Source organism: Harpia harpyja, chromosome Z, assembly GCF_026419915.1.
Source record: "Harpia harpyja isolate bHarHar1 chromosome Z, bHarHar1 primary haplotype, whole genome shotgun sequence".
Classification (NCBI taxonomy): Eukaryota; Metazoa; Chordata; class Aves; order Accipitriformes; family Accipitridae; genus Harpia; species Harpia harpyja.
The window spans coordinates 76,068,041-76,094,974 of record NC_068969.1 but is presented as its reverse complement, the minus strand read 5'-3'; the positions used below and the strand labels follow the sequence as shown (position 1 = coordinate 76,094,974).

At 40.5% G+C, this 26,934-nt stretch overlaps 1 protein-coding gene across 8 annotated transcripts in view; it reads left to right on the top strand.

Annotated features, from left to right (window-relative positions):
* TRPM3 (transient receptor potential cation channel subfamily M member 3) overlaps nt 1–26,934 on the top strand; it is a 472,413-nt gene that overhangs the window by 398,719 nt on the left and 46,760 nt on the right. For 3 of the 8 annotated variants that reach the window (XM_052777050.1, XM_052777047.1, XM_052777048.1), the window contains exons 10-19: nt 5,981–6,081; nt 7,890–8,024; nt 11,215–11,265; nt 17,603–17,638; nt 17,783–17,923; nt 19,304–19,333; nt 20,456–20,745; nt 21,588–21,816; nt 24,377–24,544; nt 25,496–25,621. In XM_052777050.1, coding sequence (XP_052633010.1) covers nt 5,981–6,081; nt 7,890–8,024; nt 11,215–11,265; nt 17,603–17,638; nt 17,783–17,923; nt 19,304–19,333; nt 20,456–20,745; nt 21,588–21,816; nt 24,377–24,544; nt 25,496–25,621 — 1,307 coding nt within the window. The remainder of the gene's footprint in view (nt 1–5,980; nt 6,082–7,889; nt 8,025–11,214; nt 11,266–17,602; nt 17,639–17,782; nt 17,924–19,303; nt 19,334–20,455; nt 20,746–21,587; nt 21,817–24,376; nt 24,545–25,495; nt 25,622–26,934) is intronic. The other 5 variants (XM_052777052.1, XM_052777051.1, XM_052777055.1 and 2 more) reach the window with 3 other exon arrangements.

Here is a 26,934-nt window from a genome sequence, read left to right as displayed (position 1 = left end):
TATCTGACATCTCGTTTCATGTTTGCCTGACAATCTTGATTTGGTAATCTGCTGATGGCAGCAGCACTTGTGTCTTGCTCAAGAGCCAGAGGAACTAAAACTTAACACCTCATCCTCCCTACTCCTCAGGAGTTTCTGATTATGAAGGTGCTCAATGAAGATTAGATTTATCAGATGCCTCTTGTTCATCTGAGCTCTCTGATCACAGGGAATGAAAGTCCACATAACTTTTTAATCAATGTGTGCAAAGATGAGATCTCTTGTCTTAGGCAAGTCAGTTGTCCTTATTCATACCATGTCTTTGTACAAAGGTTCTGGCCCACCCTGAAAGAAATACTGCCTTTCTGTAAATATACCCCATCAGACTGATGGATACTTGGGTTTTTCATCAAATCAAGAAATCTAAGGTAGCAATGCTGAACGACTCACCAATTGATTTACTAGTAAGCAGATCTGAAGACTGTCTGGATTATCTTGACATTCTTAAATTTAGATTCAGGAATTAATCTCTTTCACCTCTTCAGCACTGTGTGAAAAGGGAGCAGAGAAAAGTATGAAACTGGTGAGTGATTATTGGTTACTTTTTCTCAGTCTTACTGACAAGGATTTTGTAGTTCTTGCTCTCCAGTATTCAAGACACATACCAACTAATTACCAATCCCACCCTGGTGTGAGTGATTTGTTCAGGGAGTAGGAGGAGGGCAAGGACTGGGAAACACGAAGTATCATTCCCTGCTTGCTGTGTAAAATCTGCGATGAGCTAGTCTCTTTTTAAACATACATCAGGCACACTGCCAATGCAGGAACTCTCCTGGACGGGATATTCCACAAGCCCCAAACCCTGCACTGAATATCAGAGATTATTTCTTTGTTTGTTTTCATGAGTCACTTGTTTAATCTTGTCAGCAGAGCTATCTTTCTTGGAAGTGGTCTCCAATAAACTAGGGAATGGCATCCAAACTGGTTATCAATTTACATTGCAAGGATGTCACAACAGCATATGGCTTGTGAATTCCTTTTTTTTTTTAATTTTGAGAGACATGCAAATGTGAGAAGTAAGTTTCCAATTGCATGAATTTGTAGCAAGTAAATTTATTGATACAGTTTAACTGTTTCTGCTCTCTTAACTTGAACAGTTGGAACTCAAACAGTAATGGATTTTGTCCTTTTGCAGCTGCTAATTGAGCAGAAGGCATATGACAGGGAAGTTAAAGACAACATATGGAGATTTTCTAAAATATAATTGTTTTGAAGTGGCGTCAAAGATCCTAGTTCACGAAACTGTTGCAATGTCTGGAGCGTACTAGCAGCACCAGCCATGTTTCAGCTGGTGCTCCAGAAGCCTTCACAGTGCAATTGTTAGCATTGGGAAAGAGGTGCTGTGTGATATATGCATGTTGTAATATTACTGCCATGTAACCCTCTGAGATAAACCTTGTTAGGCTAATGCAGATCTGATGTCTCTGCATACTTTCCAGCCTGTGAATAAGTCATGATTCATGCTCACTGAACAGACATCATGTAGTGTCAGATGGTCCTGGAAGCCAGTGTGATGGTCTGCCAACCATGAAATCACTGACACAGAAGAATTTCAGAATTAGGCCGTATATCTGGTTACTGCCCTTATAGTTGTTGTTGCTATCAGCTTTGTTATTGTCAGTTGATTTGCTAAATGCCAGGAAGATGCTTGTAGCAAATGCAGTGGAAACACAGCCTTTTCACCAAAGAGCTGCTGAAACAGAAGACAACATAGGACCTGCTGAGATGCAGAGCAGAAAGTTATTTTGGATTGCTATTTTCCCTAATCTAATTCTTTTCTTTAAATGATGATTCAGATAGGATGCTGACATGCTTAGAAGAGCTGTGGAAATGAGTCTCCAACAACAATTTCTGTCTAGATAGATCAGGTTTGTGTCATTTCAGCTTTCCAGATTCCTGAGCACTAAGTATCATAGACTATCCCAGAGAATTCTTTAGAGGTTTACATTGATCACAGTAAAATTTAGCCAGTATATAAAAGCCCATAGTCTATCTCTTCAGTAATCTGGGATCCTGCAAGGGCACAACACTCATTGTCTGATGTGTACCATGGCTCACCTAGGATAGAGAGTCAAGTTTATGGTCCCAGACTTTATCATCAAGGAGTATTGCATTTTTGGTCCAAGATATTGGATAGACCATCTGACTTTTTACCAGAAGAATCTATGCAAGATATCCAAACACTCCTGGATGGCTGCCTAAAAGCATAAAGTTAACGTCTGCAGGAACTAACAGCTGTCCCAGATCTCCTTCTTGTTCATTCAATTTCATACCATCCTTGCATTGTCCTCTATACCCAGCAATACCTATACTGAAATAAAATACTGCCAAATCAATGCATTGCATCCCAAATGCAACTTTTCTTCTAGAAGCAGATGAAAGAAAGGAATAGTCCCACTGCAGACATTAGTCATATTGTCTTAAAACATTCTTTTGAGGAACATATCTCATACTCAGCCAGACACCAGGATACTAAGTAAATATCGCATAGACATTAGTCATATTGCCTAAAACACTATCTAAAGCAGTAAATATGCTACGTTAATTAAAATAATACAACACAACTAAGCAGCAAATCTGTTCATGAGACAAGGTGAAAGAGAAATATAGGGAGAGGAGATGCTAATTTCTCACCACTGACAGTGTTAAGGGCCTAAGAAGTGGTTCCAGTGTGATCCCTGTATTGAGTTGATCAGAGCTGTAGGTTATTAACTTTACCTTATTTTTTGATTTCCCAAATATCCTTTGGCTTTGATTTGGGTACATTGCAGTGACGCTCACAAGTCGGATGAGTCCTCAGAAAGATCACTTTTTGGATTCTTCTTACTGACTCAAATCCATGCTCTGTGGCACCAAATGCAATCAAGGAAATGGTTGAAAGGAGATGGTATCTTAAGAAAGCCCACCTCACATTTGTTTTAGGGAGTTTTTCTTACATTAGTGGAATTACTTTTGCTTCTTAGAACTGGACAGAATACCTCCTGAAATAGCCTGAATACTTTCTTTTTCATTTGAGTCAAAAGCCATCAGTCCATCCTGGAATAAAATTGATTAAATGGCATCCGCAGTCCATATGTTGCTCTGTACAAACTTTTATAGCTTTTCTTTTCCTTCTCCTCTTGTGTAACACCAGCGTAATCCACATTCACCTGAAAACCACATAGGGAAGACAGGAAAGAGGATAAGGGTGCAAGGGCTTTCCAGCAACAAACCTCACTCTGGGACTAGCCATCCCACTGTGTGCATCAGAGTCCCAGCATGCAGACTTGTAGTGCCCAGTCTACACCCTAGCTGCTGCACTCGTTTGGACCTGAAGTACAAAAACCCCTTGAGAAACCATACATTTCCTTCAACCGCCACTTGTCTGCAGTGCTCTGCAAGACAGTGAAATGAACCGTTACGGTAACAAGCACTGAGAAGAGTATCATCTCCAGGACTGCACATGGACCCACAGGAAAACTTGTCCACTGCTGACAGCCTTAAACACCATGGCGGGAGTTGGGAAGGACAGAGGTTGGACCATGGCTTGCTTTCCCCTTTGCTCAGTATTTGGAGCGTGCTCGATAAGCATGAGCAAAGAAGACAATTCTGATGAACTGCTGGGCTTGGGGGCTTTTCTGGAAATGCAGCCACCACCTCGTGCCCCATGCCAGTTGCTGTTTCACATGATCAATGCACCAGAAGGTCCTGTATTCATCCAGCAGCCAGGTCATTCCAAAACATGAAAAGGCCCAGGAATACTAGGTCACTTGACAGAAACTGGAGAAGACTCCTTGCTAGGGGTCAGAAGGTGTTCACCTGGAGCCTCTATGATTTGGCTTGAGTTTTGGCTGAAGTGGGGGGCAGTCAAAGTAACCCACTTCCTTCCCCAAGTCCATCTGATCCACTCTTGATGCAAAATGGTTTCTATCCCAGCTGAACCCCTGGCTACCCAGACTGTAGGCTGCAGTCAGTTTAGGAAAATCAGGCGGTGGAGCTCCCCCATCACATGTGCAAAACGGTGCCAGGCTGCAGGATTGCCATCACTGCCCCTGGGTTTGGAAGTTCAACCATGTACCTCCTCCTCCTTCACTCACGAGACGGCTTGCCCGAGCACCTGCCGAAGATCTCGCTTCTCCTGCAGGCACATGGATGGGAAGGAGGAGATCCAATGACATTTTGAGAGGATCTGTTGTTTGCTTCAGAAAGGGGGAAAACATTATTTGCTCTCAGTACTTAATTTACACTGTCATACCCACCATGGGTATTTTTTGTTCTGTTTTTATAAATAAAACTGTAACAGCATTTTTGCCCTTCCCGAAGGTAAATATTTTCTGTTCTTGAATGTTGCAGGTTGGTTGTGTAAGAAAGTCAGAAAAGTTCAGATGTCATTGGCATCCCCCATGAGGTGTCTTGTGAGAGCTTTTGTCTGTGTTGTAGTATATAGCAATGAGAAACAGTGTCTTATGCAAAGGGGTGTTCCTGGTACTTCTTAGTCACAGAAAGGTCTTTTACTGTTTTCATTGTTTTTTCTTCTTTTCTTCATTTCTTTCTATCATGCTGCTCCTGCATCACCTACCTTTTTTATCAGAGCTCATTTCTGCAATAAAATGAAAGTGATCTGCATGATCTACAGTCCACCATCTCCCAAATAATTGCTGTAGATATTGCCAAGTATTTGGCAAAGTTTCATGGCAGTGAACTGACTGCAAAGTTAAGAGTTATAAAATTAAACTGTAGGCTAAGCTTCCCAAAGGTCTGCTGAACTGATCCTTCACAGAGAATTGCAGCAGCCAGTTTGTTACACTTCATGTTTTCTGTGCCTCCAATTTCAGAGTCCACTTTCAACTGGAACAGTGCGTGATTTTGAATAGTACTGAAATGGAGACAGAAATGCATTGAAGTAATGAAAATCTCTTGTTTGTCCTCGCTCCATGATATCAGTATAAGAATTGATAAAGACCAGAAAACAGTGGAGGTATGAGGCCTTTAAAAAATGAGCCTTTATACAATCACCTAATTACTGCAAGCAGCTATGTAGTTGAAAGTTGAAGGGCTCTTTATTTATTTGGTTGATCAGTTCTTTTGGGCCAATTCTCCCTGTGACACTGAAGAACAAATACCGTTTTATTATTACAAATCAGCTAATAACCATTAAATCCTTAGTGAAATATTAAAAAGGCACAGCAGGGCAGGAATGTCCCTCTGCATCCATTAAAAATACAGAGAAAAACATAGCCCCCTTTCCAAAAAAACAACTGCAGACCTATCTTACCATCTGCATAGTTTCTTATTCAATTTGAATATATTATACCTTGACACCAGCTTTATAGCATGCTTTGTTACGTGAATATTGCATATGTGAAGGGAAATTCGTCCCACCAAGACCCCTCAGTACAAATAGGTAGAGGAGAAATTCCTTTTCTTGTACAGTATCCCCACCTTATCAGGTGGGAATGCATAGAAGATGTGCATAAAATGCATGACTATTGAAATCGGTGGGGTCTGTGTGAGTTGAGCCTGTTTGTAATTGCTAGATGTACATGTGTGTGTATGTGTGCGCTCGTGCGCATATGTGTGTGTGTATTCCTGCAGCTGGATCAGTATCCCTCCTGGCTTCTGCTCCTGCTTCCTGTACAAGAGGAGGGAAACCAGTTCACCCCAATCTGCCAATACCATGTGTACCTACTGTATTTCTCAAGGGGGATGTGAGGAAATGGTTAATGTTTACAAGACAATCTGAGAATGATGGATTCAGATTTGAGAACCGCTATTTTATTACAGAGGCAATGGAAGGTTTGGTTTTGTTTCAATATGAGATCAGTGGCAGAAATGACATGTGGACATCTGTGAGACTTTTGACAAAGAGGAATTACCATGGTGGTCTGTTGACTGAGTCTAAAGTATGTCTTGTTTCTTTTTCCTCCTCCTCCTGTCCCTGCACCCCTGTCTGTATACACAGGAGCTAACGCATCTGCTCCCGACCAGCTGAGCCTAGCATTAGCCTGGAACAGAGTAGACATCGCCCGCAGTCAGATCTTTATTTACGGGCAACAGTGGCCGGTACAGTATATATACAGCATCTTCTACTGAAAACACTTTAAACCCTACACAACATTAAATCCGTTCTGTTGGCGGCGGTGGTTTTAAGAGAGTTTAAAATATACTGAGTCATGCTCCCAGCCAAACACAAAGTTCCCATTCACAGCTACTGCAGGCAAGCACGGTTACAGAGGTGTTAGTATGTTCTCTTGTTCAAGGAAATGGTGACATCTAGCGATGCTTTAACACTGAGAGACCACACCTTTAAAAAAACGGGAAGCAGCGTTTCTATGCTATCAAGCAATGATTCTGCAAGCTGAGAAAAACAAGTATCTATTAACAGCCATGTTGCAATGTTAGGCTATAAATTAAAGGAAAGGCAAAACTTCTTTTTGCTCTTCAAGCAATATACTTTTATATACAATACTGAATTTGATGATGATCAGACATCAAAAACATGCTACACAAATGTTGGAGGTCATCAAGTGGACCACGAGAGCCGATCAGCAATGTTACTACAGAAGTCCTGTGGCTCCAGACCTGAGCTGGTGTTAATTTCTTGCCCAGTGCTGCTCTGCATCAACCTGCCTGCTTCACTTCTGCCCCATCCTATGCTCCAGCTGCCAACTGTGGGGACAGGCTCCCTGGCCAACACCATTCCCCTGTGGGGCACAGTGGGCAGAACTTCTCTGCAGGAGTGGGAGGGCTGTAAATAGAGAAGTTATTGAATGCTGTGTGAGGCAGAGGAGCAGTAGTCAGTTCCCAGCTTGTGGTGCAGTTTTTACAGTGGTGTAAGGCACCCAGAAAAAACCAGAAGGTCTCTGTCCCTGTAGCTCCTTAAAGCCCACCATATCTTCGTTTGGAAGGTTTAATTGGATCACAATATTCATTACTGTGACACTTGATTTGTCACTGTCATGATAATTTCATGTGCTATCATTACATGAGCATTTACAACTCCCCGTGGAAAAATTATAACAGAAGCAAAAGCTTCTGTTTAAATATGCTTGCTTTAAATGTAGTTTCTGGAGCTTGCTGCCCCTTAAAGCTAGTTTCACAAATCCTTGCATTCTCAGTTATGAAGTGAACAGGACTATACTTTATCTTGTCTTCAATACTGGGCATAAGTATGCATCAAAACATAGGAGGGTTTTTAATGGTACAAAGCTGTCCTTATGGTTATTGCTCCATCACCACATTATAGCAAAAATTTGCATAAATGCTGCAAGCTGCAATCATTTTGCAAGCTAAAAGCTGGAAGTATGAGATTATTTCTCATCCTTCTAACTCTCCCCAGCCTGCAAGAGATAGAAAAGGAGAGATTTTTGTGTAAGAAGACTTCTTGCATTTGGCCCTTCAAAAAAATGCTAATTGTGAAGCTATTTCTGCTTCCTGGGTGTCAAAGTTTCCCTTAGTTTCCACACCACGAACAGAGGAAAAAGCTAGTAAAGGCAGAGTTAAAGTGAGTGTGTGTATACATAACAAATATACCCAATATAAATAAAATGTTTGTCAGGAGAACAAGACATAAAGATAATAATGAAATGGTGAATGGTGTGGAGGTGTGGTCACCAGTTACCTGGGTTCCAGTTCCTTGGTCCTAATCTGGATTTCCTAGAGTATGTTAACATTCTGACACTCATTTTTTAAATGCTGCCCTGAATCAGAGAAACTGATATAGACTAAAACTGTGATTATCCCATTCTAAGCTTAGAAGAGCAACCCTCAGAATTTTGTCAGGATTCACCTGCTTATGCCAGGGTGACTGGACCAGCCAGATACAGCCTGTGATGCCTAGGAACAACCTGAATTAATCGCTTGCTTTGCAGGTGGGCTCCCTTGAGCAAGCAATGCTGGATGCACTGGTGTTGGACAGAGTGGATTTTGTGAAATTACTCATAGAAAATGGAGTAAGCATGCATCGTTTTCTCACCATCTCCCGGCTAGAGGAATTGTACAATACGGTAGGGCCAACCTAAGGCAAATTTTCTATCTCTATATTCATTGTTCTAGCTTCCACTCATATTACAATGACATGACGATGCACAAGGCACCAACACCTGCTGTGGAGATTTGGAAGTCCACATTGTCTCTTAGCTTTGTCTCTTATGTAATGGAACACACTGTGTCTTGCCCACCTAATCTGCTGTACAGATTTTGTAAAACATGCATTAAGCCCCACACAGTGCCAGCTGATTTCTGGTCATTGTAATTCCAATATGATAGACCTGAGATTTAGACAGATGGCACTGTCTGGAAGACAGTAACTGGCAAGTTAGGACCTGTAGGATTGTGATACATGACTTCTGACAGTATAAGCCCTCACAGTTTCAGAAAAATCTTGCAACTGTTAATCAAACTCAGCCACTAGAAAACAAATAGAAGCAAACTTCTTCGGATAATATTCTGAATTTAAAGGTGAAATCTGATGATTTCAGGAGGCCTGTTACAGTGAAGCGCTTTCCCCATGTTCTTACCAAATGTTCCAAAAAATGATAGTTTTGACTTTTAAAAGCCTGTTTGCAAATTCTATATCTTTGCTTTTAAAATGAACATAAAACTGCACAGGTTCAAATTGCTTCCAAGTTCTCAACTGCAAAACATTCACATCATTATTGCCTACTGAGATAAACAAGTAAGTTCAAATTGCTTAAGTGGTATGGAAAAAATCTTAAAGCATTGTCTAGTTCTTAGGATTGCTAGTTCTGTCTGTTGGAGAGAGGTTGTGACATAGTGCATAGCCCTTTTCAAAAAAGGGGGGTTTTGCCAGTACTTTTCAAAGCCCAGCTGCCATACTGGGCTGTTATCCAGAGATGTTTCACACTGATGGTGACCAGAATTCAGTCTTTCAAAAATATCGGATATGAAAAGAATTCATTAAATTTGTGCAAAATATAGAGGAACAGGTATCCATGCCACCCTTGAGACAGATTCCCATCTGATCTTTGATGGGCTTAAACTTTGCCTATCAACTAGCATCTATGTATTAAGAACAGGCTTTCTTGATAAGCATTGTAGTGCTTGTACCAAAGCCAGTTTTTACAGGGAGTAAGTCTGAGGAAAGTCTTCAGTTCTACAGCTAAAAGAAGGCCTTTTTGAACAAATTTATTGTACACTATAAAAATCACCATAAATTATTCATACAAGAGTTCCAAAAGACCCAGACTATGAAATGCCTGAACTACCAATTATGATATATGACCTAATGCATCCATGATAGCCTTAGCACCAACAAAAATACAAGGCCAGTTAAAAAGTACCAAATTTCAACATAAGCCCTGAGAGTGACCTGGGAAGCTACAAACCAGTGAATCTGACTTCTGCCATGGCAAATTTGTAAAAGTACAACAAAGAATAGGATTAATACACAAGGGATCAATTTTATGTCAAGAAAGAGTTTACCCAGCTTCTGTAGGAAAATGTTAAGCCTTAGAAATCTATTACCGTTTCTGAATTCAACAGGCAGGAGAATAAGGATGTTGCACTTGGTCTGCCTGTTTTTGCAAAACCTGTTTGACAATATTTGAAAACCTCAAAGGTTATTAAAGAAATTTAGCTGTCATGGCATAGAAGATAAAGGGCACTTGTGGTTTAAAAACTACTTGAAAGATAGAAAACAGAGAGTCGGAATACATGGTCTGTTCTCACCACAAAAGGACATTATGACCAGGGTCATCCAAGACCCTGTCCTGGGACCACTGCTGTTCAGCCCGTTTAGAGGTGATCTGAAAAATAGTAACTACAGAAGGGACAATGTTTGCAGGTGATTTAGCATCACTCAGGGTAGGCAAATCTGAAGCACCATATGAAGAATCACAGGAAAGTCTCATCATGCTCAGTGATGGGGTTACATAAAATTAAGTGTTAGCAAGTGCAGAGCAATGTATATATGGAGACACTGACTCTGCACATATACAGTGGTCTCATCTATCATCAGTTACAGCCAAGGACACCTCCCATAAAAGTCTCTTAAAATATCAGCAACAGTCAAAAACACAACAGAAAAGAAAGTACTTCTCCACATAACATATAATTGAAATTGTGGGAGTCTGCTGCAGAATGTTTTGCGTGTGTCGCGGTTTAACCCCAGCCAGCAGCTAAGCACCACGCAGCCGCTCACTCACTCCCCCCCCACCCAGTGGGATGGGGGAGAAAATCAGGAAGAGAAGTAAAACTTGTGGGTTGAGATAAGAACAGTTTAATAGAACAGAAAAGAAGAAAATAATAATGATAATGATAACACTAATAAAATGACAACAGCAATAATAAAAGGATTGGAATGTACAAGTGATGCGCAGTGCAATTGCTCACCACCCACCAACCAACACCCAGATAGTCCCCAAGCGGCGATTCCCTGCCCCCACTCCCCAGTTCCTATACTAGATGTGACGTCACATGGTATGGAATACACCGTTGGCCAGTTTGGGTCAGGTGCCCTGGCTGTGTCCTGTGCCAACTTCTCGTGCCCCTCCAGCTTTCTCGCTGGCTGGGCATGAGAAGCTGAAAAATCCTTGACTTTAGTCTAAACACTACTTAGCAACAACTGAAAACATCAGTGTTATCAACATTCTTCCATACTGAACTCAAAACATAGCACTGTACCAGCTACTAGGAAGACAGTTAACTCTATCCCAGCTGAAACCAGGACAGCATGTCAGGTGGAGTCAAAAGAAGATTGGACAAAATCACAGACAGCATGCTGGTAGTGGCTTTCAGGTGAGACAGCCTAGATGCAATGTCAGGTTCAGGGCCTCTCTGAGCCACCAACAGAGGAAGTGGAGATCCTTACTTCAGGAAGGGTGACACTTAAGCAGCTCTTTTATCTTCCACTCTCTCCCAGAGGCTGTGCATATTGTGCTGGGCTCCTGCTTTGCCTAAGCCAGGAGCCTAATCTGGTATATAGGACCTTAGTTTTCACCCAGTAGGCAGTTCCTGTGGTTTTCTTACTGAAGGGTTTTGTACAAAAGAGAAGTCAGGTGAAATAATGCTCTTGTAATTGATTTTTTTTTTTTATTGATAACACTGTACAATTGAAGTGCTGTCAGTTGCCTGATTTTTAAACTTCTAACGTGAGAAAGCAATTTCAGCATTTACATCTTGCAGGTCTTTGAACAATGCAAAACTATTTTATTCTTCTTTATTTGTTCTTTGCAGAGACATGGACCATCCAACACTCTGTATCATCTAGTCAGGGATGTCAAAAAGGTAAGAGTCCAATAGACGGTAGGTTGGAGATAATGCTATGATTGCTTTTTGGAGCTAGATACAATCTCTGTTTTGCATGAGCTTTCAGTCAAAGCCTTCTCCTTCCCCTGCCATTACAGAATGTCCTGTTTGTATGTACCGAATATGAACTTTCTGCATACAAAGCACAAGTAGCAAGTTATTTGGCTTGCTTTCTCTGTGGTTTTAGATGCCTGGGTAATAGTGCTTCTGCTAGCATATTGTAGGCTCTTACATACCATGTGGATTTATGCTGTTATCTGTATTTTTCCATACCTGCAACTACTGTCAAAGCTAATTTCCATGTTGTTAGTTTACTTCTGAGCCTGTAAAATAGCCCTTATCCTTGTGCTGGATCCTCATTTGGTGAAACAGTTCCTCGTTCTGTGTTGTGTGGTATATTGTCGCCATCTTCCTCAGCAGAAATATACAAAAAGTAGTGCAACTTTCCCCTGCCCCCTTATGAAGTTAATTTCGAGTATCTTGATTATAAAGAGCCATTAGGAGGGCAAGACAGAAACACAGAAAGGTATAGTGACAGGAAGGAGATAACAAATGCCTTTAGGAATGTGTTCAGGATTAGAAGAGTTAACAGGAGCAGCAATGAATGAAAATCCTTTATCCTCTAAATATATGGATGAAGTAAGGAGATTGAGTCTGCAACTGACCTCATTAGCTTGAATATTCTCCGAAAGCATGTGCAGATTGCAACCTTGCACATTATGTAAGTCAGACCTCAAGGGCAGCGTACTTGAGAAAGGAGATTTCTGTACATGGGAGTAGATAGAAAACTGAAAAAGAAATGGAGATTTTTTTGTATGAGCACAGGTTTTGCTGGTTTCTTCTGTCACTGACAGCTGAGCAGAACCAAAGGCAACTAGGGGAGAGCAGTGGCAATCCTTGATATATCATCTTTCTGTTAAATAATGCTACAGAATAACCAATAGTTATGTTTAGGGAGGTTCTGGTGGTTTTCTTTGGTTAGTGTGTTATGTGGCATCATCATTGTTCAATTATATATAGTACATTAAGTGACCATTGCAAAGCGTGACATGCGTACAGAAGAAACTGAAACTGTTCTTATGCACAAATCCCCTTGGATGGAGCAGAGTAAAGCTAGAATGCATTTAGTCTGGCTACTTTTCTTGAAGCCCAAGTTACCAGGATATATTTTTTACTAAATATGCATGTATTTATGTGCCTATAAGGGTTTGAAACAAACATCATCTGTCTTCTTACTTTAAAATATATTCCTTTTCAAACTCCTTCTTTTCCCCAGTATCACCTTTCCAAGCCGTCCTTCAAAGGCATTGCAGTTTGTATGTTGAATGACTAAATAATATAAATATCTTTTCCTGAGTCCCTAACAAAAGATGTATTTTTAAAGGAGCTCTTGAAAAAAAGGCATCAAAATAGGCAAAGATGATCAGTACTCATAGGTGTATATTGATAGACATTGGCATAAGCAACTTACACTATATTTAATTACATTATTTGTTAAATGTTATGAGGTGGTCATTTTTCCATAAATTCATCTTTCTTTCCTCTGTCCATATCTAAAGTCTCTAGTAATTCCCACTACATGAAGTCAATGTGTACTCTTATTAGAATATAGTTAAGGGCTTTAAAAACAAACAGCCTGGTGCAGTCCTCTAGCACCTTAATCAGAAAACTGCACCTCTGGGGCTGTATTTCTCATCTTGTCAGTGATGAGGAATGACTGTGCTTCACTCTCAGAACAATGACAGCTCACCATAGCCCTGCAATCTGAGCAGATCCCCTACCAGTCAACCAAGCTGTAAATCAGTCAGCAGATGTGACAACAGTTTAAATGGAAACACCTCCTTGGAAATAACTTCTTCATGGACAACACTGTTTGACAGTTAAGTGGCCCACTGTGCATGAAAACCAGACCACACTGCTGATGCTAGGTTTTTGAGTTTATATGTATTTTGAGGCCACATACCTAACCTCTCAGATTTAATTACAGTATCACAAAATATAAATACAAAAAACACAGTATGTCACCTTAAGACAACAGTTAAGGGATATGCATACTCTGTGCTTTTTATGCATACCTCCCAGTTTTAAAACCTGCGCTATTTACAAGGGTGTATGCTATAAAAAGTTATTTACATCTGCATCATTGTGAATTCTCAAACAGAAAATGGATGCTTACAAATCATAGAAGCATTATTTAATTTACTACTATTGTATTACATAGCTGTATAAATCACTGGGAGGGGTTTTTTGTTTGAAAGACCACCCTGCCTGCTTAACAAAGGAAAGAATTTGAACAACAGAAGTCACATTACCACATCCTGTTTGTGGCGGCTTACAGACACACATGTGTGCACACACACGGGTGCACAAACATTGAAGACAACAATTTATTTTCTCTTCAAATTTCCAAATATCACTCTGAAGACTGTTAGCCTGGGCAGAATATTGTAAAGGCCTGGAGACACAGTCTTAAAGAATTTACAGTAATCAGAGTGCACTTAAGTTCTGTATATATTAACAAGACAAAGCACTTCTTAATGACTCTCTGCTTTAGAGACAACCATGCTCATCTCTCTTTTCAATCCTCTCCATTCCATAACTACATACGGGGACAAATCTGCCTTCATCATTTGCATGATGGCCTTTTTGACATCTCCTGAGAAGCGCACAGAATTTGACATACAGGGTCGACTTGCTTCCCTAAACCGTCGACTTGCTTCCCTAAACCGTACAAACCGATGCATCCAGTCTAAGCAGGAAGAAACAGTGGCCATGCTTGACATCCTGTCTGTAAGTGGAAGTTGCCCTCTACAGGTTATTTTTTAAAAAATCCTTCCTTGGCTCAACTAGCTAATGAAGATCAGTGGAAATCAGCAGATTAATTTTTTCTTTAATCCAAAAATTGTATATAATCAATATATCTTAATCCCACTCTGGGGTGATACAAGTTTTCAAAGGTCTTTATTTTGGACTGCCAATGTATGTTTACATTTCCAGAGAACTAATAAGCAATATACAGAATTTTGAAACTATTATTTTTTCCTCAGCATGCAACATCAGAGGCTTGGTACCTGTTGAATATAAAAATGCACATGAAGTGAAAAAATACTATAATTGATTAGCTACAGTTTACAGTTGAAGTTTCTTCAGGAAAAGAATAATGCATTAGCACTGAAGACTTGTCCCAACATTAGAAGGTTATTTGATTATTAACTGAGCTACCTATCATACCTGAAAGTCAAACCTTCTCCTCTGTCATTCCTGACCACCTTGGTTGTACTAGAATTAGCCCATCCAAATTTTTGCTGTTCTTGGAGTGGTTCTGGCCCACTTGCACCACTGTGCTTCATTTACAAGCAGACTCACCACTACCAGGGTAGTTCAAGGTGTCTGCTGATATAGCAAGTGCTTTGGCAGATGTGTAGCTCCCCTCACAAGGATGGTCCACTTGGCTTTACTAGGGCTGATCACTTTGGAAAAGTAACTGTGTGTTAAGTGTGGAGCCATACATATGTTTATGTCTATAAAATGTGTATTTCTGCTGTGAATTTGTGATTTTTCTTTAGTAAAGTGTTTCAGTATTATCTGGGAGGTTTAGATGCATCTTTTATTAAAGCTACTCTAATGGAAATTTTTTATCTAAATCCCTTTATGAAATCTTAGAAATCAGAAGAACTATATCAAGAAACTCACTCTTTCTGACACATGCAGCACCCTGATGCCTGTTCTGCTTTCTTAATTGCTCAATTATTTTTTGCCACTTAATAATATCAAAGCATTCAGTGTTAGTGTCTTACATTAAGACAGCAGGAGTCTGTTGAAGAACTACAACTCTGTCTTGTAGCTACAACTCCCACTTCTGCCAGTGCCTTCATCCTTGTCCTAGTAAAACTGTCATTGCCTTAAGCATTCTGGAGAGAGAAGAACATTTGGGGGAAAAACCAAACAAACAAACAAAACTTAGCAGGATTTAATTTTTAGATTTACGTTATTTTTCTTTAAACAGTTCAGAATAAAAATGACCAGGTTCAAATAAACTAAGCTAATATGCATTCCTGCAAACGATAGTGATTCCCCCGCCCATCAGATTGGCTAAGAGCAGGAAGAGTGCAAAAGTATATGCTAAGGGACATTACTGAAAGACAATTGGCAGCTCACCTTTTGCCACTAAATTTTCTTCATCTTCTGTCCCTTTGAATCCCAGCCCATTCCTAGGCATGGTACACCACAGCACTACCTCCCTCTCTCCTTCCTCAACCTTTCAGCACACTGTTTGTACTGTGGTGAGCAGGGAGGGAAATTTTCTGGCTGAAGTAGAAGAAGAAGGAGGATCTTTGCATCCATTTCATCTCTTCTGCAGAACCAGTTGCCTTCTGTTCTCCATTAGTGTTTCTCTGCTCTGAATCTAATAAGCACATCTGCAGAGAAGCCAGACAGGTATCTGCAGACGCAGATATTTCCAGCCAGACATGGTGGTCATAAAATTGTTCCATGTGAATTACTAACCTTCTTTGGATGACCACATAAAAAGAGCTACCGGCTAACAGTAATCTGTGCTGTACATCATTATAGAAAATGTGATTATTTTATTACAGTACACTGAAAAAATTTGAAGCTAACAATTACAATTTCCTGGTCCTTCTGCAATGTTGACTATACAAGTTAATTTTTTACTAGAGTAATTTTCTCTTTTTCTTGCAGTTCACGAAAGGGTTATTTACCTCTCTTTCCACCTTTAGTTTGTAGTCCCACCTCTTGCACAATGACATACAGGACAGAGACGGTTCTGTAAATCTGCAGGGTTCTTAATGAGATCCCTAGATCTGGGTGACCTATTCACAATTTGCTGAATCATGCCTTCTTTTCTGGTAGGGAACTGCTCACTGAACCATAAACTGTTATCCGAACAATTCAGAGGCAGTGATTTAGAGAAGGAGGCAAACTTTCATTTGGGGCATTCCCTTCCCCTTAGCCCTTTCCTCCTGTAAAGGAATCAGAGTTTTCCTTGTGGAGTCCCCAGGGGGGAATAGAAGAACAGAAGAGCAGATGTGCCCACGCTGGGGTTTTGTTCTTCCATCGCCAGAGACCCCCAAGAACATTTCACCAGCACATCCATGAGACCAGCCCACCCTGAAGTTCTGGCCTGCTAGGTGTCACATCAGACTTACTGCTACTGGACAATAGAAGTGCCCAGTTAACTCAAAGGCAGACTCAGATTCATACGCAGTAAGAGACAATCAGTTACTGAGATCTTTCTTCATAGCTTTGCAAGCCGTAAGTATTGGAGAACTCATACCCTTAGTGTTGCCATTTTCAGGCTTGACAGTGAAGAGGAGAAAGATATGTGCAAGGGAGTTCACAAAGTGAGGGCAGTAAGATGTGGATGTATTTATCATTCTTTTCCCTTCAAAATAAAAGGTGCATGCTGAAGACATTGTGTATATACATTATATTTAACAAAGGATAAGAAAGGAAAAGAAACGGAAGAGCAAGAATGCAGATGTCTTTTCCAGGATCCTGCTAATGACCCTTGCCAAAAGCACAGTTCACCTCTTGGGAGACAATCTCCCTGGCACTGCCAGCAACGAGGTAGCAAGATTACTGTGCTTAGAGGGGCTTTCAGTAAAATATGTTGGGATTTCAAGGAAGGACCATCTAGGAAAATTGCTAGGCCTCTAGTTTTTCTTCTTGAACAAAACTCCAAAGAATTAGCCACAGATATTTTGTTTATTAAAACTTTCATACATACAGATGCTTTCCTCATACTAGGTGTGGAATTTCAGCAAAGATATGTGTTTATTTGTACATAACCCCAAGAACAAATGCCAACAGACTCTCCTTGCCTCTAGTAACCAGCAATAACAATAACACATGCACTGCCTAAGTGCTCTAGAGTAGACAACACAGCTCTTTTCCCCCCTGCCCTTCCTTTCCTGGAACATGGGAAGGAAACACTGCAGGATGGGAAAATCACATGCAGGAGCTGGTTCCATGTGAACAAATGATATTGCATGATGTCACTTCACCATGCCTTGGCAGTGCAGATGAGGCAGTCCAAAGAGATGCCAGCAGAGACGTGAGATGCCAGGATGAGAGTTGTGGGGGACAGATAGTGCAGAAAAGGTGCTATCTTGCAGGACTAGAGTCCAGCAACTGTGCCTGACCTTTCAAGTGTGCTGATCCTCGTGCTTTTTGTTCTGCAGTCGTGTTCCTTGTTTCCTCAGCTGAAGAATATGAGTACTGTGTACTGACATTATCTTCTGTTACTTCCAACAAGTTCTTCACCTTCTTATTTAACTTATGTCTTCTTTCCAAGCGAGAATATCCAGGTTTCGGTTGGATCTATTTTAAGGTGAATTAATTAACCAGCATAATAATACATTCCTGTTTTTAACTATTTAATTTGTTTTATTCTAACATCATTATAAAGTGTATTTAACAATGCCAGTAATAAGCATTTCCTCCTCTCCCACCATCCTCCTTATTTTCTTTGCAGGGAAACTTACCTCCTGATTATCGCATAAGTCTGATTGATATTGGATTGGTCATAGAGTACCTGATGGGAGGAGCATATCGCTGCAATTACACCCGAAAGCGGTTCAGAACACTGTACCACAATTTATTTGGGCCCAAGAGGGTAAGGAGCAAGTTATTTGCCATCTGAATGACTGCACCCGCTGGCAGGGCTTGCCATAGCTTCTTAGATGGTTCCACACTGGGGGGATCCACATGCACACACTATTCAGTCTACAGATTCATTTCCATTCTGTACCCAGCAGCTATTTCACCATAACACACCACAATCCAGCCACTGATACAAGCTACAATTTTTATCAATTTAATGAAAAAATTATTGGGTTCTGCTGCCCTGGTGAGACCAGGACATAAAACAGTCTCCTCTGGCTCTACAATCTGTAATTAGACAAGTCTCTTGACCTGTACCAATAATACCATAAGTACCTGAGTTAGACTTGAAAAAAATTGTGTTTTGATAGACGCATTTCCTATCTCATGGTTCATCTTCTTCATTGTGGCCTGAAGGTATCAGGGCAAAGAAATCCATAACTCAAAATTGGCTTTGGCTGGGTGTGGCTCCAGCAGAGTCAGTGGGCTCATGGCAAAACCACCGTTCAGTATTTTTGTGGTTTCCATGTTTGATAGATTACAATTCTATTAATCCAAAGTAAGTTTACTACCTTCCCAAAACAAAAGATATTTATTGACATCCATAATGCCACCAACCCAATCCAGTGTGAAGAAAAATCAGCTCAACGGCTCCCAATAAGATTTGTAGTTCATTCTTTGCCTATTTTTACCTCGCGTTTTCATTTCCTGTCTCAGTTCAGATTTTAGCAATACACACCATTGAATATTGTTCTAAGTGGCTATAAAGAGCAACAGCTCTGTGAAATGATTACAGCCAAACACCTGAAATGGGTTTGTTTGTTTCTCTACACTTTCTTTCTTCACTTTTGAGAGGAAAGGTAGTAATTGTAGCTGCTGGGAGACACTTTCTTCTCTTAGTCACTCAATCAAGAAAAGCGTTTGAGTAGCTATTTCACAGATACTGAACCAACATACAGAGTGGGTCCACAGCAGTCAAAAAAAGTGTGCCAGGGGAATGGCCAAAATACTGATGTACTCCAGAGAAATCCATTCATGCCTTAGCAGTAATTCCTCTCTCTTTTCCACTAGCACAGCCACAAACCAGCTGCAATTTGTACCTGAATCCAAATGTATGCCTTCTGTTGTATGTTTTGGTGAAATAGGGTCAAACTCAAGGTTGAATTAAATATAAATGTGTAATTATTTGATTGATGTATATATGTATATTATATTACATTACATTGCATTACATCTATATTACCTATATTATATACTCTATGTTAGATACTCTACATTATATGTTATACATCACATGTTACATACTTACACATGTATGTATGTGTAGAAATATAGTTGTGATTATTCATCACCATTCTGGGAGAAATAACATTTTTCTAACTTTTTTGTACAGCCAAAAGCCCTGAAACTGTTGGGAATGGAGGTAGGCAACCTGTGATAAATCTTAATGTCTCTTCCTTTTTTGACAAATATAAGCTCTATCAAGATAAAGTTTAAATCACTGTAATGAAGGGACCAATAGTTGTTTTCAAGTTTTCTATGAGAAATGTGCAACACAAATTGTATTTTTCATCCAGATGACTTGTTTACACAAGGGCCAAATTAAGAAACATTTCTTAATAAAACTCCAGCGGAGAGAAAAGAAGGCTCTGCCGCCTCTATGCATCATTTTTCTTTTCATGAAGATTAAACAAAATGTTTCAGTCTGTCAGACCAAACAGAATTTCAGTCAGATAACTATATAACTTTAAAATGTGTCAGAGAAATTAAGCAGTTGCAGAGAATGATGTGGAAATCTTTACAAAGGCCAAATTTCTATATCAGTTTTGTTAACACTTTTGGCTACCCCAATGCTTCAAGGAGATAGTATTATTTTCTTGTTTGTTTATTTTATACAACAACTTTCATTATGCTGTCCACAGATGCAGCACAGAATAGGTCAGCTCATGTGGTAAAAGCAGTAGGCTAAAATGGGAAGGAAACTAAAGGTGATAGAAACAACAAAGAGATGGAGAAAGAAGGGATAAACAAGGGATACAAAGGCACAATGGGAGTGAAAAAAGGATATTCCTACTCTTGTGAGAAGATGAAGGGAGAAAACACAAGAATAAGCAGAGAGGGAGTCTTCAGCTGACCAGAACATCCCCTGGATATGTACTTTCTGGAGGTGGAATGAGGCAGATGCATTCCAACAGATGTTATATTTGGAGTGAACTCTTAGCTTTATTTTAATGGTGGCTTTTCCAAACTTATTCTGGATATTGTGTGATTGTGCTCTATGTTCTTAGGGAGAAAGAACAGTTCAGAGTGATAGTCCAAAGCTCTTTTTCCCTGTGTTTAGGTATGGGGTTACTGACTTCTTAATTACAGTGCATGGACCAATACCTTTTTCATCATTTTTCTATGTTAAATATTTTGTCCAAAAAAGATGAAGGGTCTGACCTGCAGGGAATGTGTTTGATATCTCAGGTACTGACTCCAATGCATTGTGTGAATTGATTCAGTTCCTGCACTGGTGAAAAAAATTTCTCTACAATTCTCACAGGATGATGTTCCTTTGCGGCGAGGGAGGAAAACAACAAAAAAAAGAGAAGAGGAAGTTGATATTGATTTGGATGACCCTGAGATCAATCATTTCCCTTTCCCGTTCCATGAGCTGATGGTGTGGGCTGTGCTGATGAAGCGTCAGAAGATGGCCCTCTTCTTTTGGCAGCATGGGGAAGAGGCTATGGCTAAAGCACTGGTGGCCTGTAAACTCTGCAAAGCCATGGCCCACGAAGCATCAGAAAATGACATGGTGGATGACATATCCCAAGAGCTGAACCATAATTCCAGGTGAATTTTCTTTCATGTACACTTTCCTGGGTTAAAAAAAAAAAAAAAAAGGAGAGAGGCTGCTGAACCTCCCTGAAATTTGCTTATCCGTACCTCACTTTCATTTCTAACTTATTGGGAAAATGCAGTCCCTTTAAAGTCTAAATAACTTTTAAACAATCTGTCTGCCAGAGAAGCAGAGCTGTTAGCAGTATAACTTCTGAAATAAGAAGGTGTCAAGAAGGCAATGGAATATCTATATTGTCTACGTGTTCCCCCTGAGGCCTCAAGAGTCAGGCTGCAACCTTTCTCTGTGCTTTTTCAAGACATTCTGTTCATCCCAAGCAGAACAATTGTTGAAATCCTTACGAACATAATATTCAGGCAGTAGTTTTAATTAGCAAGAACTTATGCTTAGGTGAGCAAGCCAAGATACTAGATTCCATAATAATCTTTCTTGATGTTAAAAGTCTGAGACACAGAATTTTAAAAAGGGTATTGGACATTCATTGTTCCAGGAGACTTGACCATGAAGCCATGGGCAAACAGCACAGAAGCAATCCTCTAAGCTGCAGATAACCAGAGGATTTCAACTAGAAAATGTCAGGGGGGTGGGCAGGCAGGTGGGAGCAGACAGCTGGTAGCTGTGGGTGCTCATCAGTGCTAAGTCGGGGCACTTATTTATATGCCTACCATTAGCCACTCACATTTGAAAATGTGGGTTTCCATATGTACAGTCAACATCACGATTTGCATGATGGAAGGTGATGCACCCCCTTGCAGAGACTGTCAGTTGCAGAGGGGTGTTTTCTGCAGCAGGCTGCTTGGGCTAGTGGGAATGAACGAATATCCCTCTGTTGCAGGGACTTCGGACAGTTGGCGGTGGAACTGTTGGACCAGTCATACAAGCAGGATGAGCAACTGGCAATGAAACTGCTGACCTACGAGCTGAAGAACTGGAGCAACGCCACATGCCTGCAGCTTGCAGTGGCAGCCAAGCACAGGGACTTCATTGCTCATACTTGCAGCCAAATGCTGCTCACAGACATGTGGATGGGTCGTCTGCGGATGCGTAAAAATTCTGGCCTAAAGGTCAGCACTGTTTTAAAATAAAATTAACAGTCAGAGAAGTTCTAATAGATGGTGACGGGGCTTACAATAAATCAGTAATAACTAGCTCAGTTAACCATATTTCAGGTGCTTATTTGTAGTGACATTAAGCAGGGTATATTCTTCCTGTGTTCAGTTTTTCAGCAGGGAGTTTATCACAAACCCAAGTTCAAAGGACGTTACTTAGTTTTTTCACCACCTTTCTCAAAGCCTCCTCTGGCATCAGTGAGACTTAGCAGAATAAGAATTGAGCCAGGAGATTAGTATGTCACCCTGCCTGGATACTTGAGGAGTTAGACAAGGTTTTTAAAGATAAATAAAGAAAAAGGATGTGTAAGTGAATTAACCGCTAGTGAAAGGTGCTGATCCGACAAACTTCCCCAGAACTGGTCACAGCAAGCAGTACCAATTTTCTTGCAATCCCCTGCCAATATTCCTGATGACTGACCTGAAGGGACCACCTTAGAGGATCTAGAGGACAATTCAATTTTCTACAATTAGCAAAACTGCTAACAGAGCAAGGTGAATTCTGGGAGGTGAATGTGTGTCCGTGGGCTTGCATCTTTCACCTTCAACAAAGTACCCACCAGTCAGTACATAACCAGGAACTGCCTTTTCCAGATGACTGAGAAATATTTTCAGTGAAGGGATTCTCTCTCCTGCATTAATCATGTGCGTGAAAAGTCATTAACTGCTCAGTTGTTTTGCTGTGTGAAAAGATGTTCACTAAGAGCGAGAACACTTATGGGTATGTGTATCGGTATTGTACTGGGTCTCATCCAGTGACAGTGATGAATGAGAATAAGTGGCTGATAGCATTGTCATCATCCTCCTGCAGGAGCTGTGTGTAAATATTGTTCAGCTTACAGATAGAAAGCATTCTCACATTTGGAGACATCTTTACTACCTATTTTTCTGACTCAACTCACAGGCCCATCGCCCTTCAGAGGGACTCCTGCCTTGTTCACTGCTTGGCTTTGCAAATAGTCAACCTGAGTAGACTGGGATCAGTGCAGCAACTCATTTCCCACTGCATGCTTTCTTCTTTGCAGCATGTATCTCTTAAGCCATAAAACAGACCTTTCTTTCACAATGAATAACTGAAGGTAACAGACTCTGTTTCCCTTCAGCTTCTTGTAACATCAGGGCTTCACAAGCATCCTTTACTCAGTTTCTCATTTGTGTTTTATTTCACTGAAGCTCATTAGCAGGGCCTGTTTAAAGCTAAAGCAGGCTACAAGCTACAGGAGCAAGAGGCAGCATGGCAAAGAAATAAATTTGCAAGCATGAGTCATGGATTATTTCCCATGAACAATTTTCTCCCATTGAAACTGGCAAATAGCAAGAAGGCTGAATGTAGTTCTTTAGAGTCTTGCTGGGGATGTATAGCACCAATGGGAGGGGGAGAGGAAATTGTTAATCCTGCCTGTCCTTAAAAATAGCCTCTCTGGGAAGCCGGGTCTGCCCGTAACCCCCTCTCCCTGGATACATCCTTTTGCAACAAGCTGAGTGCAGGAGCAGTGCAGGCAGCCTGATGCTCAGCTCTTCTCAGGCTGGGCACAGTGTTCATATACACTAACTTCTCCTGACTGCGGTACTTCGGATGGTTTCAACAGCAACACATGCTGCTGTCAATATGAGCACAAGCAGTCACCCTCCCTGACCTGCCAACAAGCTAACTATCTGGTTTCATTGTCACTTGGGGAGAGATTTATAACAAAATCATCTTCCATGAGATTACAGCAAAACCAGGAAAAGCTACTGTTCTTGTGAATACAGACAGGCCACTTCTTTTTGTATTATTATGATATCTCTTCAGTTATACTACTGAGTTAACCCCAAGCATCGTTCATTGCATATATCCACACAAGGTAATTTTAATGGTTTCTGCACTGCCACATCATAAGAGAGGGAAGGCAGAAAAGAAAGAGTTGGCATTAATGTGAACATTACACAGCTGCCAGGTTACTGAACCAAAATCTAAGGGAACCACATAACTGAGCACATCAGCATTTGCTATTGCGGTCTTTGCCTTATCTCCTCAGATCCACACACTCATGCCTTGACTACCTGGGTGCATTAAGTATGGACACAGAGAGCGTGAGACCTATTAACCCTATCTGTAGAAATTAATACTGCTTCTCTGTCACTTACACTGATATTGTCTATTATGTAAAATGCAGAAATTTGCAGGTCTGAACACCCCCATGGTCCCACCTGCCATTGACCTTATGTAATAGTTTGTAAATATATTTTGGTAGGTAATAATACCCATCTGGTGAGCAAGCAGATGAAATATTCAAGAGAGGCAAATAGCCATGACACTCACAGCAATACTAGTGGAAGTTACGTGCTTTGTTTCACTACAGAACTCTGATAACATTACCCCAAGTGACAAATACTCTATTGTGATAGAAACTCACATGCATGCATATCTTTCTTTCCCTAAATGTCCTGAGGGAGTTGTTCCATTTGATAATAAGTAACCATCATGACTGTAATCTGTTTACTGTGATGGTTATTGTTATTATTATTGCTTTAGGTAATTCTAGGAATTCTACTTCCTCCTTCAATCCTCAGCTTGGAGTTCAAGAACAAGGATGATATGCCTTACATGTCTCAGGCCAATGAGATCCATCTTCAAGAGAAGGAGCCAGAGGAACCAGAGAAGCCAGTGAAAGAAAAAGAGGAGGAAGACATGGAACTCACTGTAAGTGCCGACCATAAATCACCAGCCTCAGTGCTGTCAATTTGTTATTCCCACCTCTGTGGGCATTGCAGGCTGTCTAATGGCTAAATTTAACAGATGATAGGATACCACTCTTTACACACCCCTCTCCTCAGTGAGACTAAGACCAGACAACTTGGCATCATTGTGTCTCGATGTTGCAGCAGTGCATGGTGATGCCGAAGCATCATGTTGTGATGTAATATCCTCATATTTTGATTCAATTTGATGCCACGATGTCTGAAATAAATTGATGAGATTTCAGAATTGAATGCACTCAGCCATGATAGATGAGTGGGCCTCTCTCTCTGGTAGAAAAGAAGCTCACTAAATCTTCCTTTGAGTGGAAATGCCCAAAGATTCATAGAAGCTAGAGATTTTTTTTTTCTTTTGGTTAACCTATTTAAAGGGCAAGTAAGTGTCCAAACAGGCAAGAAAAATGATGAACAATGTTTTTTGAAATTATTTATGAATTTGTGGTCATTGCTTCTCACACATACACACATGCAGTTTTTAATCCACTGAAGACATTAGCAAGCAGCTAGACAGCTCAGCCCTTGCTAAGAGCTTCTGCAGCTCAGCAGAATTGTGTAAAGAAGGACTTGTCTGTATTAGTAACATAGCCTTAGAGAAATAATTTGCACCACAAAAAGAATCAAATAGCTAAAGCTCTGAAAACTATACAAGTCACTTAATTCCAGTCTCTTGTTCTCAGACTTGTCTGACATTTTTTAATTTGGGAAATTATCATATGAGCTATCAGACCTGTCTTAGCTTAATTTGGCTTGCTTTGGTTTGGATTTGATTGTGGTGTCTTTGAAAGGCTTAAAACTCAACCCCAGTTGGTCAAGGTCAGGATAGAGGCATAGAAGTAAAAGGGATTTTCCTGGTAAATTTTAAAAAAAAAAAAAAAAACCAGACTGTTTCCCACAGGCAAACAGCAGGAGCTGCCCACAGGACCCCGTCTGCAGGCAGGCAGAAGGACCTGCTTACAGGACCCAATATGCAGGCAAGCCGAAGGAGCATCCCACAAGACTCACCTACAGGACCCGTTTGCAGGCAAGAACCTGGCCGTTGGGAAGGACCAGAAGCCAGAATAGCAGCAATGGGCCATTCTCTGCTCATTAGCTATGAATTGTAATGTACTATTCCTGGCTTCTGATCCACTTATGAAGTGCCTGTTCAAATCAAATAAGCACTTTGCAAGCTGCCTTTTTCTGGGCAATGGGGAGAAATTTGGGGAGGAAGTCATTTCCATCTCTCTGCAGTTATCCCAGCTCCTGGTTTCTTGTCTACAATACTGTGCTTCCTTTTTACCTTCTGAATCCTGCTACAAGGAAGTGATGTGTGAACTGGATCTGCTTTTTCAGATGAGTTCTTAGATGTTCCCTCCCTTCTCCCTTCCATGTGCTGACAGTCTATTGCTCTTTCCTGTCATTGACTCTGCCCTTAACTCCTTCAAATTTGATGCATCATTCTAGTGAAGTTTCAGACACTTACAGCCTTTTCTGTCAAATAAGAACTGTTTCTGTGAAGTCCAGCAAGTTTAGAAACAATAACTTTGGTACACTACTGCTGACTTAATATTTCTGCATATAATATATACTGTGCTTTAGGACTTCTAACACAGCTTCTTCATTCAGGTGCCCTTCAGTGGTGAGGAGAGATCATTTGCTAGCAAAGACACCTTTGCTTATATTTCTGTGGTTAGATGCCATAGCCAGTTATATTTAGTCACCTTCAGGCACCATGTCAGGGAGAGTGCTCCTGCCTGACGTTTTAAATATAGGAAAATACTTTAGATTGAAGTTTTATGCTTTCCAGCCTTAGTCAAATGGTGTGGCATAAGTTAGGCCAGGCCTCTTCTCCACTGCCGAGAGGATGCCTGCAAGACTGTTCGGGAAGTGCCTTTGTTAAGTTTCCCTTTAGTCACATTTATATTAAGGATACATTATTCATAGTTCACTGAGCTTAATAATCAATTGTGATGTGATATCACAAATGTTTAATCAATTGCTGAACTCTGGCTCAATAGATCGGTCACTCACCCTAACCATAGCTTGCGACTATTGTATTCAGAATGACCTGCGTATTTTTCTCCACATTTTTTCCTTTCAGGCCAAATGAATAAATTACTACAGTTTTCTCTAATTCATTTACTTAATTGGCACATGATTGTTTAAAATATTTTCAAAATTTTTCCATTGTTTGTGTTTCTGAGCTTTGTTCAGCTTACAGCTTAAACAAACAAAATTGATAAACTAAAAATAATTTTGGTCACCTCAAAAGTAAATTTCTGGCAAACAATGTATCATCCAAACAATCTGCCTAACTCTATTTCTAATCATTCCCAGTGAATACTTCTCAAGTCT